The sequence below is a fragment of the Micropterus salmoides genome, unplaced genomic scaffold (genome assembly GCF_014851395.1).
Source record: "Micropterus salmoides isolate LMB-PRFRI ecotype aquatic unplaced genomic scaffold, ASM1485139v1 Ms_hic_scaffold_14, whole genome shotgun sequence".
NCBI classification, from domain to species: Eukaryota; Metazoa; Chordata; class Actinopteri; order Centrarchiformes; family Centrarchidae; genus Micropterus; species Micropterus salmoides.
The window spans coordinates 6,773,093-6,788,521 of record NW_024040485.1 but is presented as its reverse complement, the minus strand read 5'-3'; the positions used below and the strand labels follow the sequence as shown (position 1 = coordinate 6,788,521).

At 40.9% G+C, this 15,429-nt stretch overlaps 3 protein-coding genes across 5 annotated transcripts in view; all 3 read left to right on the top strand.

Annotated features, from left to right (window-relative positions):
* LOC119901727 (acyl-coenzyme A thioesterase 1-like) overlaps positions 1-15,429 on the top strand; it is a 252,914-nt gene that overhangs the window by 61,818 nt on the left and 175,667 nt on the right. The gene's annotated exons all lie outside the window — the stretch shown is intronic.
* The window catches only part of LOC119901730 (acyl-coenzyme A thioesterase 5-like), a 246,313-nt gene that overhangs the window by 80,495 nt on the left and 150,389 nt on the right, over positions 1-15,429 (top strand). The gene's annotated exons all lie outside the window — the stretch shown is intronic.
* LOC119901723 (zinc finger E-box-binding homeobox 1-like) overlaps positions 13,008-15,429 on the top strand; it is a 69,533-nt gene continuing 67,111 nt past the window's right edge. Inside the window, exon 1 of one of the 2 annotated variants that reach the window (XM_038717343.1) lies at positions 13,008-13,121. In XM_038717343.1, the coding sequence (XP_038573271.1) occupies positions 13,064-13,121 (58 nt within the window). In that variant the 5' untranslated portion in view covers positions 13,008-13,063. Of the gene's footprint in view, positions 13,122-14,581; positions 14,724-15,429 lie in introns of those variants that run through there. The other variant, XM_038717344.1, reaches the window with a different exon arrangement.

The window sequence follows — 15,429 nt, the reverse complement described above, 5'->3', positions numbered from 1 at the left end:
ATAAAAAGTAAAAGTTAAGTTGCGTTCTCTCAGCTGTTAGTTGTTTACAGAACTAACGCTAACGTTGCAATGTGGCTGTGTGGCTGTTTAATGTTTTAATGACCGGGTTGTTTTTTTTTTTGGAGAGGAGACGACCTCGGAGGTAATTCGGCTCCCGGGAGAACTTTGTCAGGGCTCTGAAGTGGAGCGGACCCAGAACAACTCTTATCAGGTGTTAGCTGTATGTTAAACACTTGCAGGACAAAAAGTTACAGTGTTAGTGTTAAAACTATAACTTAGCACAACATCACTGCGCTGTAATAATGTTGTGCTTTATAAAATGTCACATAATTAACAAAAGAGCTATATAATGTCAGTCCAGTGACTGTTACCTGACAGCCGACCTTCCTCTCATTCTCCGGCGCTGACTGTCACTCAGCCTGCAGAATGAACGAAAGACTGAGGACCCATGTGAGCGGTGAACGAGTCGTTCATTCCTGCTCCACAGTAGGAGCTGTCGCGTGACAAATGAACGACTCAGACCTAGAGACCCACAGTTGAGAGTCGTGAACTAATCAATACTGTTTCCTGTGCTGACGGAGCCCATGCAGCTGCCGTGTGACGAGTGAACGTAAGAGTCCAAGATCCTTCACGCATGTGTGAAAATGAACGAATCACTCACTGAGACAACCCGTTCCTCCCGAGTCATACACACGATTAGGTCTTATGAACAAAACGTTCTTTGAACGACACAACACTAGTGACTCCTACCCATGGCACTGTGTAAATTTAAGCAGCCCTGTTGAAAAAGCATATTAGGAGTTGGCTGTTCACTTTCTCTGGTCAGTACATTTAGTTTTAAGACTGGTGTTCGCTAGACAAAATTGTCAGCCCTGGACACGGGGTGTGTTAGCCTTGTATCACAACTGATCTGTGGCAGTTACATGAGCTAGTCAGTGTTTTAATGAGATACAAACAGTGTATAATTTTTAATTTGCTGAATTGACTGTATTAGAGCTAATATTGAATTTCATTTACATTTATTTTGCATGCAATGGTGGTTTTGTAGCGACTGCTACGGGTTTGCTGATTTGGTTGGTTGGCTTTTTTTAACACTGAGAAATAACAGGTGGATTTAACACTACACTCTTAACACTAAGAGTGTAGTGGCTGTCTCATTTCTGACTCAGAATTTAGTTTTCCCTGCTCTGCTTCTCATTGCGATCTATGCGACATGACATGTATTATCTTAGCTTTTTAGCTAGAAATGGCTGACAGTAAGATAAGAAAAAGGGCTGTAAATCTAAACCATTTAGCTGAAAAAAAAAGTCTTAAAAGCTCCATATAGCTCCAGAGTTGGGTGTGAATTATGTAATTTCTGCACTATGAACGACTGTCTTTCATTACATGGAGTTAATTGATTCAATGTTTAATTCAAGAATTTTGGTTAATGCAGTTTAGATTAGCATTTGTAGTTAGCTGGATCATGTGAGACAGACACATGTATTTAAATGCTGAATATAATCTATTTGGATAACATAATTATTTTATCCAAAGAAACCATTTGTATCCTTTTGGTGTTTATTCATTTGAATAAGCTGACGTGTATTCAAGATACATCATCATTTTACCTATTACCTGCTTTCCTGTGGAGTTTACACTTTTATCACACAGACACACAGAACAGCAAACACACATACACACACACCTGGGAGAGTGGTCAGCCAACTGACCCCTGGTTTACCTGTGTGCAACCAAAACACCCCTCCAGACTTTGACCTGTCAAACAGAGCTCTTATCTCAGGTAACAGGATGAAATGAAAATGTGAAGCTCAGGTCAAACTGTCTCAATCAATGACTAATCAATAAAACAGTACTTTGCATGATAGGAAACCCACTAAACAGGTTTAAGAAATGCCTGAAGGTGTCTTTACTGTAATAGACAGATTAATGAGTCACTTTAAAGAATAATTATATCAGTGTGTAAAGACATTTACATTCTAGGTTACAACTGAACAGGGGCTTCAAAACTGACCCTTTAATTAACCTTGTCATAAAGTAAACATTTCCCAGCAGATACTTTTCTTTATTCCAGGTTCATGCCCTCCTCCCTATTCATAATACTATGCAGCTACACTGCCTTTACAGCATGTCATTAATAGAGAGGATGACAGAAAAAGAGGATGAATTATCTCCCTCTCTCCTCCTGCCTTATAAACCCAATGTGAGGACTCGCCATTATCACCCCGCCCCCAGCCACTCATCCAGACAAGTGATTTGTGCCCGTATTACTCATCCTGACACAAAAGTACATTATTCATCTGTTGGCCACAGAGCCCATCTATGGCGCTGAAGTAGAGAGCAGTAGACCTGAAGTTAATTGATTTGTTCAGAGGAAATGTTACATTTGGGTTGATTAACAATACAGAAGAAGAGCTGTACTGTACCACTTTTTACTCAAAAACCAGCCTACTACCTGGTAAACATGAAAACAAAACAAATACGATATCCGCCCACACCAGTGTTTTAGCTGCATATCAGAGTTGATCTCCGTCTATATTAAAACGACTCAAAATGCACATCTAGTGGCCGTTCACATACACTGGGCATGCGCGTGCCGCTGTAAACATAAAGCAGATGGTCTACTCCATAGTAGACGATTTGGCGAAAGAATGAAGTACTACAGACAAAGAACCACACCAGATTTTATTTTGCATGGACCAACAACAAGCTGGGACTGTTACTGAATGTAACACGGGAGTTAAAAGCGGCTGTGGCGGTGTAAAAACAGACAGGGAGTCCTCGCAAAGTAAATACGGCAACATGCACAGTACAAGTGTATGCTATAGCCTAAGAGTTATTTGCACAGTACAAAATATTTTAATAAAAATACCAAATCAAAAACTCTGTCAGTAGCAACGTGTTTCTGCTTTACATGATTTATAAGACCCAATCAGAGAGCCAGCAGGCGTGAGCGTCTGCATCATCGTTTCTAAAGTCCTCCATTTTTGCTCGTCCACACTATACAGTGGGTACGGAAAGTATTCAGACCCCTTTAAATTTTTCACTCTTTGTTTCATTGCAGCCATTTTCCAAAAATCAAAAAAGTTCATTTTATTTCTCAATAATGTACACTCAGCACCCCATCTTGACAGAAAAAAACAGAAATGTAGAAATTTTTGCTAATTTATTAAAAAAGAAAAACTGAAATATCACATGGTCATAAGTATTCAGACCCTTTGCCGTGACACTCATATTTAACTCAGGTGCTGTCTATTTCTTCTGATCATCCTTGAGATGGTTCTACACCTTCATTTGAGTCCAGCTGTGTTTGATTATACTGATTGGACTTGATTAGGAAAGCCACACACCTGTCTATATAAGACCTTACAGCTCACAGTGCATGTCAGAGCAAATGAGAATCATGAGGTCAAAGGAACTGCCTGAAGAGCTCAGAGACAGAATTGTGGCAAGGCACAGATCTGGCCAAGGTTACAAAAAAATTTCTGCTGCACTTAAGGTTCCTAAGCGCACAGTGGCCTCCATAATCCTCAAATGGAAGACGTTTGGGACGACCAGAACCCTTCCTAGAGCTGGCCGTCCGGCCAAACTGAGCTATCGGGGGAGAAGAGCCTTGGTGAGAGAGGTAAAGAAGAACCCAAAGGTCACTGTGGCTGAGCTCCAGAGATGCAGTCGGGAGATGGGAGAAAGTTGTAGTAAGTCAACCATCACTGCAGCAATCCACCAGTCGGGGCTTTATGGCAGAGTGGCCCGACGGAAGCCTCTCCTCAGTGCAAGACACATGAAAGCCCGCATGGAGTTTGCTAAAAAACACCTGAAGGACTCCAAGATGGTGATAAATAAGATCCTCTGGTCTGATGAGACCAAGATAGAACTTTTTGGCCTTAATTCTAAGCGGTATGTGTGGAGAAAACCAGGCACTGCTCATCACCTGTCCAATACAGTCTCAACAGTGAAGCATGGTGGTGGCAGCATCATGCTGTGGGGGTGTTTTTCAGCTGCAGGGACAGGACGACTGGTTGCAATCGAGGGAAAGATGAATGCGGCCAAGTACAGGGATATCCTGGACGAAAACCTTTTCCAGAGTGCTCTGGACCTCAGACTGGGCCGAAGGTTTACCTTCCAACAAGACAATGACCCTAAGCACACCGCTAAAATAACGAAGGAGTGGCTTCACAACAACTCCATGGCTGTTCTTGAATAGCCCAGCCAGAGCCCTGACTTAAACCCAATTGAGCATCTCTGGAGAGACCTGAAAATGGCTGTCCACCAACGTTTACCATCCAACCTGACAGAACTGGAGAGGATCTGTAAGGAGGAATGGCAGAGGATACCCAAATCCAGATGTGAAAAACTTGTTGCATCTTTCCCAAAACGACTCATGGCTGTATTAGATCAAAAGGGTGCTTCTACTAAATACTGAGCAAAGGGTCTGAATACTTATGACCATGTGATATTTCAGTTTTTCTTTTTTAATAAATTTGCAAAAATTTCTACATTTCTGTTTTTTTCTGTCAAGATGGGGTGCTGAGTGTACATTACTGAGAAATAAAATGAACTTTTTTGATTTTTGGAAAATGGCTGCAATGAAACAAAGAGTGAAAAATTTAAAGGGGTCTGAATACTTTCCGTACCCACTGTAACACAGAGTTTTAAAACGAAAAACAGGGTCGGCAGGGTTTTCAAACTTCTCTGTTTTAGGTCTTCATTTTTGCCGTTTTAGTCTGGACAGAAGGTGCAAACGTAACAAAAAATCCTGGTTCATGGCCAACATCTATCAGTTTTCATAACAGTAATCTTTTTAATGTATTCCAGTGTTGGTACTAGCATTTTACATTAGCATTTAATATATTTACACATGTTTAGCTGAAGGAACTCTAAATGAAAAATTCATATTGTACATAGAATTACTTAAGTCCTCAGAGGATAAATTCTACGAACTTCGGTGATGGTGCTGACTTCTCACTAATAGGACACAGAGAGTGAGAGTAAATGGACATCCTTCTGGAATATCAGTGACATCAACCAGCTCCCCTCAAGGCTGTGTTCTCTCTCCTCTTTTATACATTATGTACAGTAACGACTGCCGCAGTGAACTGACCAATAGCTATATTGTAAAGTTTGCAGATGACACTGTCATTGTAAGTTTAATGGACTCCACTGAAACATCTCACAGCCCTGTACTACACTATTTTTTAAACTGGTGTAAAGAAGCCTTTTTAGACTTAAATGTTACAAAGACAAAGGACATGTGCATTGATTCTAGATGTCACCATCCAACTCCTGAAAAGATGATTATAGATGGAAAAGAGGTTGAAATTATTGAGTCGTATAAGTATCTGGGAATCATCATTGATAATAAGCTAACCTTTGAAGTAAACACAGATATGCTGAGTAAGAAAAGTCAGCAACGTCTTTTCTGTCAGAGAAAGCTAGCTAAGTTTCAAGTGGACAGATCCCTGATGACATCGTTTTATAATTTTCTTATTGAGTCCGTCTTTACTTTTTCATGTATTTGCTGGTATGCTTCTCTTAGTTTAAAACGGAAAAACACATTAGCAATGGTAAATAAAGTTAGCAGCAAAATCATCGGGATTCAGCAGATAAAGCTAACTGAACTGTACAATAGACATGTGCTTAAAAAGGCAGAATCCATCATGTCTGATAGTTCTCACCCCCTGCAGGCCAAAACAAATCGATATAAATTCTCCTTCGTTCCCTCTGCTATCTCTCTGCTTAACTCTGTAAAGAATAGGTAACGTCTGCACATAAGGCTCACTTGAACGTAAACTTTTAATCTTGTGGTATTCATTTACCCATTGGTCTGACCCTGTATTTTTAATCGATGTTGTCGTCTTTGTTGTTATGTACTGGGTGTCAACTTCTTTGCTACTACTACTACTACTACTAACTACTCTCTCACCTCTGTACACACGGCCGATCATCACGCTAAGTGGGTGTGAATGTCTAATTGTCTGTTTCAGAAAGTGTTTCAGTGAGACTGTCCACAACACAAAACTGACAAGGAAGAGGTTAGTGATGTCAATAGTAGACACTGAAATGTGCTGATTGCAATCTTTCTCTTATTTTAAGTAGATTTGTAGCTAAACCAAACCTTAAACATAACAGGGGCGGATCATAAAACTGATTGATTGTATGTTCTTTTTTTCCTGTAGAGTTTCCCATGCTAATTTCAAAATAGCTGCCATAAGAATTGCATCCATTCTTTATTTTTACGATCTAATATATACTGTCATCCTGTGTAAATAAATGGTTAGAGCAAAGTACTAACACTAATAGGTTTAGGTTTTAAAATCCTTGTAAATCACAGTCAGATCCATAGCTTTACTCTTAAGGTAGAACCCCTACCTGACCTACCTCGACAAAAGGAAACTGCTGAGGAAGGAATAAAAGGGCATTTAGCCCCAGGGTTCAGCTCTTCTTCAAAGGACAATACTCATAGTTTACTGGCTGACTGCTCACTGAAAAGGATTTTCTAGCAGAAATACAAATGAATTTACTAAAGAGGGGGGGAAAGCTGCAAAGCCCTCTGAGCCCAATATTCACGTCAATACCAAATTAGCATTGAATAATGGCATCCACTTCCTTCCTCTCTCACATCACAGGCAGCAGGACAGCAGTCGCCTGTAGAGATGTAGCAAGGCAGGACTCCCCAGATAGGAGGGGACTCTCTAGCCCTTCATATCCTGCCAGTGGGAGATTCAATTAAAGCATCACTGACACAGTGGTAGTGGTGTGGGTGTGGGTGTGGGTGTGGGTGTGGGGGTTTTTGGGGGACTAGTTCAAACTGATGGGCAGGTCGTCTTTGTACCAAAATGATGTCTGTAAGTGCTGAGGCGAGACTGACAATTACATTTTGGTTGCATTATAAATACAATGTTACTCACAACCTTCTAGTCATGTGGTTCTGACGCAAGCAAGGCTATTTTGCTAACCTGAGTCTTTCCAGTTTTATTTCATATTTTTGTTTTATGTTGTTTAATCCACTTTTGCTGGAGTTGGGGGGCTTCTAAAGGGGGGCATGGCAGAAAACATTGGAGGACCACTGAATTAGGCTAACTGGGAGCCCCTGGCCAGTGTTCTCAGCTACATACAAAATTATAAACACTTGTTTTTGCCCCATTCATCATGAGCTGAACTCAAAAATCTAAGACTTATTGTAAGAATATTGTTCACAAATCTGTCAAAATCTGTGTTAGCGAGCACTTCTGCTTTGCCGAGATAATCTATCCACCTCACAGGTGTGGCATATCAAGACGCAGATCAGACAGCATGGGTATTGCACAGGTGTGCCTTAGGCTGGCCACAATAAAAGGCCACTCGAAAATGTGCAGTTCCATCACACAGCACAATGCGACAGATGTCGCATGTTTTGAGGGAGCGAGCAATTGGCATGCTGACTGCAGGAATGTCAACCATCAACCATTCTCTACCATAAGCCATCTCCAAAGGCGTTTCAGAGAATTTGGCAGTACATCCAACCTGCCTCACAAACGCAGACCATGTGTAACCACAACAGCCCCGGACCTCCACATCCAGCATCTTCAGCTCAAAGATTGCCTGAGACCAGCCACCTGGACAGCTGCTGCAACAATCGGTTTAAATATCCAAAGAATTTCTGCGAAAACTGTCAGTACCGTCTCAGGGAAGCTCATCTGCATGCTTGTCGTCCTCATCGGGGTCTCGACGTGACTGCAACTTCGGACAGCCATTGAAGAGGAGAGCACCAACATTCCACAGATCACAATCAACAACCTGATCAACTCTATGTGAAGGAGATGTGTTCCACTGCGTGAGGCAAATGGAGGTCACACCAGATACTGACTGGTTTCTGGACCCCCCCGGACCCTCCCAATACAGTGATACTGCACATTTTCAAGTGGCCTTTTACTGTGGCCAGCCTAAGGCACACCTGTGCAATACCGATGCTATCTGATCAGCATCTTGATATGCCACACCTGTAAGGAGGATGGATTATCTTGGCAAAGGAGAAGTGCTCACTAACACAGATTTTGACAGATTTGTGAACAATATTTGAGAGAAACAGGCCTTTTGTGTACACAGAGAAAGTCTTAGATCTTTGAGTTTAGCTCATGATGACTGAGGGCAAAAACAAAAGTGTTGCGTTTATAATTTTGTTCAGTGTAATTAAACCCGCCTACCCAGAAGCTGTTGTTTGACTCTTCACCTTCCACCTAGGTCTGCCGCTCTTTGGTTTTTGTGTTGCCTTATTTCTTCATTGACAACATGCACTCCAAATAAATCATTGCACTCATGCGCTTTCCTACAAAACTCATTCCACACCTCATTGTTACCATTTATGTTACCTACTTTAATATACTTCAGTTTGTTGTTGTTAAATTCTGCATGCATCTCCCTTCTTTGTAGTGGCCTGCGAGGCAGTTGTAACAAATTGGGGGTCACTACTGTTTATTTGGTATAAAATGCTGAAATTCAAGTGAAATACAAGTACCTTGAATTTGTACGTAGGTAACGTACTTGAGTTCTGCCACTAAGAGTGTACCTCTTAAACTGCACCTGTCTTATTGCTGAGTCATGTACAGTCATGTCAAACACATAACTTTATTTCACATTCTTTTGAAGATTAGTTTCCAAGTTTCCAAATATTTCATGCTGAATTACGGGGAAATATGTTTGAAAAGCCCTGCAAGGCCTGAAAAATTTTCCATTTAATGTTGCAGCAATAACAAATCCCCCCTTGGTTTTAAATATTTAACTTAATATAAGCATGCTGCTAATCCTAAATAATCCTTAAAACAAGCGTTTACAGAATAAGTGACATTGCCTTGTCAGACAGTGTAGAAAATAGTTTCATTTAACTTTAAAGATGGAGAAAGGTGAGTAAAATACTATGCAGGTTGAAGGTTAAGACTTTAAACTACTAAGTGGTAAGAGGCTCACTGCTGCAGAACCATCAACAACACAGTTTTGCCAGTGGCTGCAAGTCACTAAGTACATTTACTCAAGTCCTGTACTAAAGTAAACTAATTTTATGATACTTTGAACTTCTACTCCACTACATTTTGGAGGCAAATATTCTAATTTTCATTCCATGACAATCATCTGTCTATCGATCTTTAGTTACAAGTTCATTTTGATTCCAATTTTAAGAGAAATATATTCAACTAATAAATTATGATGTATTATTCTATATTTAGCTACCCAGCTGTATATAAAGTAGTTGAAATCAGCTCCACTTTTACAGATGCAACATTAAAGTAATGCTTGCTCATTAATGCATTCATAGTTTCAGTCCAATTATATAATATATTCACTATGACTCTGAAATGGGCCATTCTGCATAATGAGCACTTCTACTTTTGGCACTTTGTATATTTTGATGCTAAATAAAATTTTGAATGCAGGACTTTTACTTGTAACAGAGTATTTCTACACTGTGGTTTTGCTGTGGTTTAATTTCATCCCCCGTCCTCAACACAGTGTCATGATATCCAGAGGAGTCCTGTTGGCTGTGAGAGGCTCTCAGCAGCACCTGGTGCGTCTGAACTGGAAACCTGATCATCGGCAGGTACAAGAATAGCTCGACGGGACCGTAAAGGCCACTCCCCTGACCTGCTGTGAACTGTCATTGAACTTCTGTCCCCGCTGAAGACAAAACTGTGCTCAGTGTTTGTGAGGGCATGTATCTTACATGCCCTCAGGTTGCTCAAAAGCTCATTTGATAACTGGTTGTTTTCCTTAAGAGCTGTAGCATGTTGCGTTTTAAACATCAATAAATAATCAACACATTAAGTTAGAGATACAATATAAGGCCACCACTGTGAAATTCAGCAGCCTCTGCTAGTCTGATTTCAAACTGCAAAGGATTAAACTTTTATTTGGCATGAATGAGGAAGAGCAGACTTTTCTTCCAGTGCAAATGGAGATTGAACTTTGAGAATGACTGTTCGAACAAGTGAAACACTCAACATCCTATATCTTTGGTAATGTGAGACAGAAAACAAACGAGTGATGATTGGGCAGGGAAGGTGGGACAAGAATATTTTTGTGTGTGTGAGGAGAGGTAACAAGAAAGATAGTAATCTAGAGCAGCAAATGGAGGCGGGAACAGAATTCAGTTTGAACACCACAATTTTGCTCTCAATGTCATCTGGCAGGATCATGGATTTTGGATCCATTTGCATCTGTTTAGCTTATAAAATAGTTGTTTACGAGGGGCAAGGTTATCATCTGACCAACACCCACAGCATGCTGATTGGTCCACGTCAAGTACAAGTGACTCTCAGTAGATTATTTCACTAGCAAAGATCACACCATCAACAAAATGTGTTTAACTTATTAACAAAAAGGAAAATGATGGGGATGTGAGCCTTGAAACTTGCTTATAGTTCTTCGGTTTGCTGCTGCGTGGTGGGGAATCTGCTGTAGCTTCCCCCTCAGGACCATATGGAGAGGAGGAAGGGGAGGAAAAAACATAACAAGAGAGATGGGGTGGACGGGAGGAGCGCAGTTTACGAGAGCGAAAGAGGAGGAGAGGGTTAGGTGAGTATTTAAAAGAATGTGGGATGTGGCACCGCTGAGTGTGGTCCTGCTCCTGACACTCTTCACACACTTCAAATCTTGTAACAAAGACTGAGTTACTTCTCTATCATTATTTGTTCTTTATTTGGATTCCCATTTTGACAAACTTTGTATATAATTGAACAATTCAGCAGTAAAATTAATTTTAAACCCGGTGTGTTACCTCGAGCCGTAAAATGTAAGTTTGTAGATTTTGATGATTGACATTGTTTGCTTTATGCTTCACTGATACACAACCCAGTAGAAGTGGAGAGTAACTAAGTACATTTACTCAAATACTGTACGTAAGTACAATTTTGAGGTAATTCTTCCGGAATTGAGTAATTCCATTTTATGTTACTTTACACTTCCACTTCACTGTATTCCACTACATTTATTTGATACATTTAGTTAGTAGTTACTTTACAGATTCAGATTATTAACACAAAATGTTATCAACTAATAAAATATATAATATTTATTATAGATTAAGCTACACAGCTGTAGGCCTATATAGAGTCATTCAAATTAGCCCCACCTTTACCAGCAGCAACATTAACGTGATACCTAGATTAATATGTCAATGATTATAATCCAATGACATAATATACTCTTTACATTGCATAATTGGTGCTTTAAGTATATTCTAATAGTTTTTAATGCAGGGCTTTTATTTGTAACAGAGTATTTCTACACAGTGGTTTTACTACTTTTACTTAAGTAAGCGATCTGAGTACTTCTTTCCCCACTGAAACCCAGTGACATGGCCTGTGCTGGAATAAGAGATGATGTATCATCACAGAGAAACCTGATTCCTACCTCCTCTCTTTACACTCTCATTACAGTCTGACTGGAGGAAGGCATTTCACATGTAGTGGAGTGTATTCTGAATTATGCAGTTTACCCTTTGGTCAGTTTGCAATGGTGAAAAGTGGTGTTTTCTGCTAATTTATACTAAATGAACAAAACATACTATTTAGTCCACTACATTTATTTAACATCTATAGTTGCTACTCCATTTAGATGTTATTAAGCATATGTTATTATAATCCAATATTTCAGTACTTTTACTTATGTCAAATTTTGAATGTAGGACTTTTACTTCAGCAGAAAGAAAGTTCAGATACTATATATAAATCTTATAATAATTCATGTCATAAGAGGAAGATTCATATGCAGATTTCTCTGTTTATATGTTAAGATATCTGTAATAATAATCTAATACAACACAAATTTGAACACAAAACCTTTACTTCTAATGGAGTATTTTTACACTGTGGTATTAAGCCTACTACTCTACTTTTAGTCAAGTAAAAGACCAGAATAATTCTTCTACCACATGTCAATTTGTTTGTTGCTATTTATTTTGAGCTACAATTTCTAAGCTTCAGTTTAACAAATGAAAGCCAAGTTCCCAGACAAATCACAAGTGCTGGAATGTACATTTACTCAAGTACTGTAATTAAGCACGCTTTTGAGCTACTTGTATTTGAGTGTTTCCGGTTTGCTGTGCTTTATACTTCTACTCCACTACATTTCAGAGGGAAATCCTGAACTTTTAACTTCACATTAGCTCATAATTATTATAAAATTAGTTCCACCTTGAGCAAGTACAACCGTACAATACTTACACATTAATCCATCAGCCATAATAATCAACTAATAGTGTAAAAGTACAAAAGGATCAGCATAAAAATACCACTTAAAATACCAAAAGACATACAGACTGGCCAATTTCATCATCATACATATCACATCAATGGATTATAATTATTGATTTATTAATATGTGCAGCTGAATGTGGAGCTAAATTTAATTACTTTATTTGCTGCTGGTATCTTAATCTATAAAATATATAATATATTAGTTGATTTATATTTAGGCCTATGTATTGTATTGATAATCTGCAGTAACTAGCTATCAAATAAAAGTAGTGACATAGAAAGTATAGCATTAAATGGAAATACTTAAGAAAAGTGCAAGTACATCAAACTTGTACTGCAGTACTTGAGTAATTCCATTCCACCACTGCTGCTTTTAACTCCTTCTTAAATGATGTGAATACTTCCTCCATCACTGCTTATAACGGGCACATTCATTTCCCTTCAGCTCTAGTCTACACATTTCTACATTTCCACCTGTGGACACACACCTCACTGCCATGGCTTTCTTTTTTTCCCAGTGGTCAGGAGGAGCAGGGAAAGTGAGAGTCCCGGGCCGACCCTGACAGAGCGGTAGGACCACCGCTTGGAAACGACTTCCAGAGAGCACACACCCATGTGCGGCCGGTAGGAGGGGCCATGTGCTGAGGTGTTTGAGAAGGTGATGCCGTAAAAGCGGCCAGGGTGTCGCAAACCAGGTGTTTGCGGGGGGAAGGTGATGTCGTAAAGCGGACAGGGGAAAGGGAGGGGTGAGGCGGAGGAGGTGGGGGGGGGGGAGAGACAGGAGGAGGAGGGAGGTGACTCGCGAGCCGCTGCGGTTCAGACTCAGCGAGAGGATCATGGCGGATGGCCCCAGGTGTAAGCGCAGAAAACAGGCGAACCCGAAGAGGAGCAGCGGTGAGTCCGAACTCCTTCGTAACCGCCGCTGAGCGAGCCGGGCGGGCTGCCGGCGAGCTTTTCACTCGGTAAACTCCTTCTGGAGACTTTCTGGGAGTGAGTTGGGCCACGTTTCGGGGAGTTTTGGGGAGTATTAGTGTGTTCATACCCCAGTGTGGTGGTGTACCGTTATACCTGGCTGGCTACTCTCTCCGCCTAGCGGTGCATGGGGCCGCCCGACTGAGTGAACCGTTATCCGTCAGTTATAATAACCCGAGGTGCGCTTGATAGTCTTTTTTTTTTTTAAGTTTCCTTCACTTTTCCTCCCTTTGTTTCTGTACTTTTCTGCCACTTTTCCACCGTCAGCAACACTTGGCGGCAGGTTGCGGGGCTTTTACATAACAACGTGGCCCGTTGAGCGCAGTTTGTAGTTTAGTGTTATGTCTTTTTAGGGCGAGGTTGTTGCGGGGTTAGTTTCATGCTAACTTGCTGCTCACTCGGCCCCGGACGGTGCCGTTTCGCTTTCCAGTTCATAATAACTCAACTTATTTGTTTGTGTTGATGGCCGGATGCCTAATCGTGCTGTTGCGGTGGATGCATGGGCTTTTTTTGTATGGGCTTTGGTCGGGTTCACTGCTGCTCCGGTGATGGCAAAGAAATATGTTTATTTTATGTCCACTTCAGCTCTCCCTGCTACAACTGCAACACCATGTCCCCTTAGTTAATAAGGTAAGAGTGGAAATTCTATTTGTAATTACCATGAAGTAAACCAAATGTATCTCTCCATGAGTGCATGCATTTCCTCATTTGCCTGCACCTATATTAATCTTGCAGTTTTTGTTATTTGGCGTGGGGTTTTGTTGTTGATTGTCTTGTAAATTGCTCCTTTTGCACCTTTCGGCTGTTGCTTTTTTGCACCTGTCAATGCGGGTGTGTAAACCGTTAGCAATGCAATGCAGTTTTTTTTACTGCATTTTGGGCGTGACAAAAGTATTTTTAAGTTAGTTATAGCATAGGTTTGGACTTTTAGTATGCCTTTGGTTGTCAGGACTTCATATTTAGCCTACCACATACCTACTTATCTGCTGTAGCCTAGCGAGTTTAGCTTCATATCATTATAAAACTGATCTCAGAATAGGTTTTTGTGGGCTGGAGCATTTTGTGACTCCGAGTATTTTTGAGTCCACCTGTTCTGAAGTAACGTTAAAGGATATAAAAATAGATATCCTATACTCTGGAGCCAGAGCCCCTCATTGGACGAGTTCTCACCTGTCCTCTCCCCCTCCACATCAAATCAGCCAATAAAAAGTAAACCCAAAAATAAAAAAATATATATTTAGGCACCGTTATGAGGCATGATGTGTGTGAGCCGAGGGGCTGGAAAGCACCTTTTTTTTCCTCCTGGTGACGACACGACGGTGACTGCGCGTCCGTACAGGAGCCATCATCATCATCATGTTTACCTGAACGCGGATAACGGGGCTGACAAATGGCCTAGAAATAAACAGAAATAACACCTGCGGCTCTCGACCGTTAACGGAACAGGATCTGCTCGCCGTTTCCTAAAGTCTCTGTGTCTCGTGAGGAGCCAGGAAAACCCGCTCCAAATGTCAACTTGCGCAGGTAGAGATTCATTTTTTTGTGGTTTTCACCGTGTACCATGCCAGCTTCGCATGGATGCTCGCCTCCCCCTTCATTCTCGCGGGATTTATCTCATCGACACTCTTTTCTGACCCACTTGTGCATGTTTTATCTTCCCTTTTATGCATTTTTTTTTGTGTGCGTGTGTGTGTTTGTGTGTGCGAACTGGTCGCCTTGTTCGGTCGAAAGCCCTCTGCAGCTCCGTGTGTGTCTGCACGGAAAATGACCGGTGCATAAGGTGGTTATACCTCATAACAGTGCTTACAGGGCTCACCGTCAAAGCTCTCCTTTCCCTCTATTGTGTTGCGGTAATTCGTTACACAATTTCCTGAGCTGTGTGCGGAAGGGAATGGCGGTCAGTACCATTACTGCAGTGAAGGCGGGGTTGCTGGTTTTTTTCTGGACTGGAGACAGCCAGGTACGCAAGGTGATGCAACACCTATAAAGGTGTATTTTAACCCATTTCCCCGTGATATCCTTGCAGCATAATGCTCAAATACTTATTCTGAGCGCCTCACTTCGTTTAATTTCCAAACATACAACGTTAAATTATATTATAACATGAAAGGAGCGCGTCCATGTCCGTGTAACGGTCTTTCCTCTGCTGCAAGTGAAACACATCTGCCTCTCCTTTTCGTTTCATTTTCAACCTGCCTCAAATCAGAGGTGTCTTTTTATTTGTTTGCGG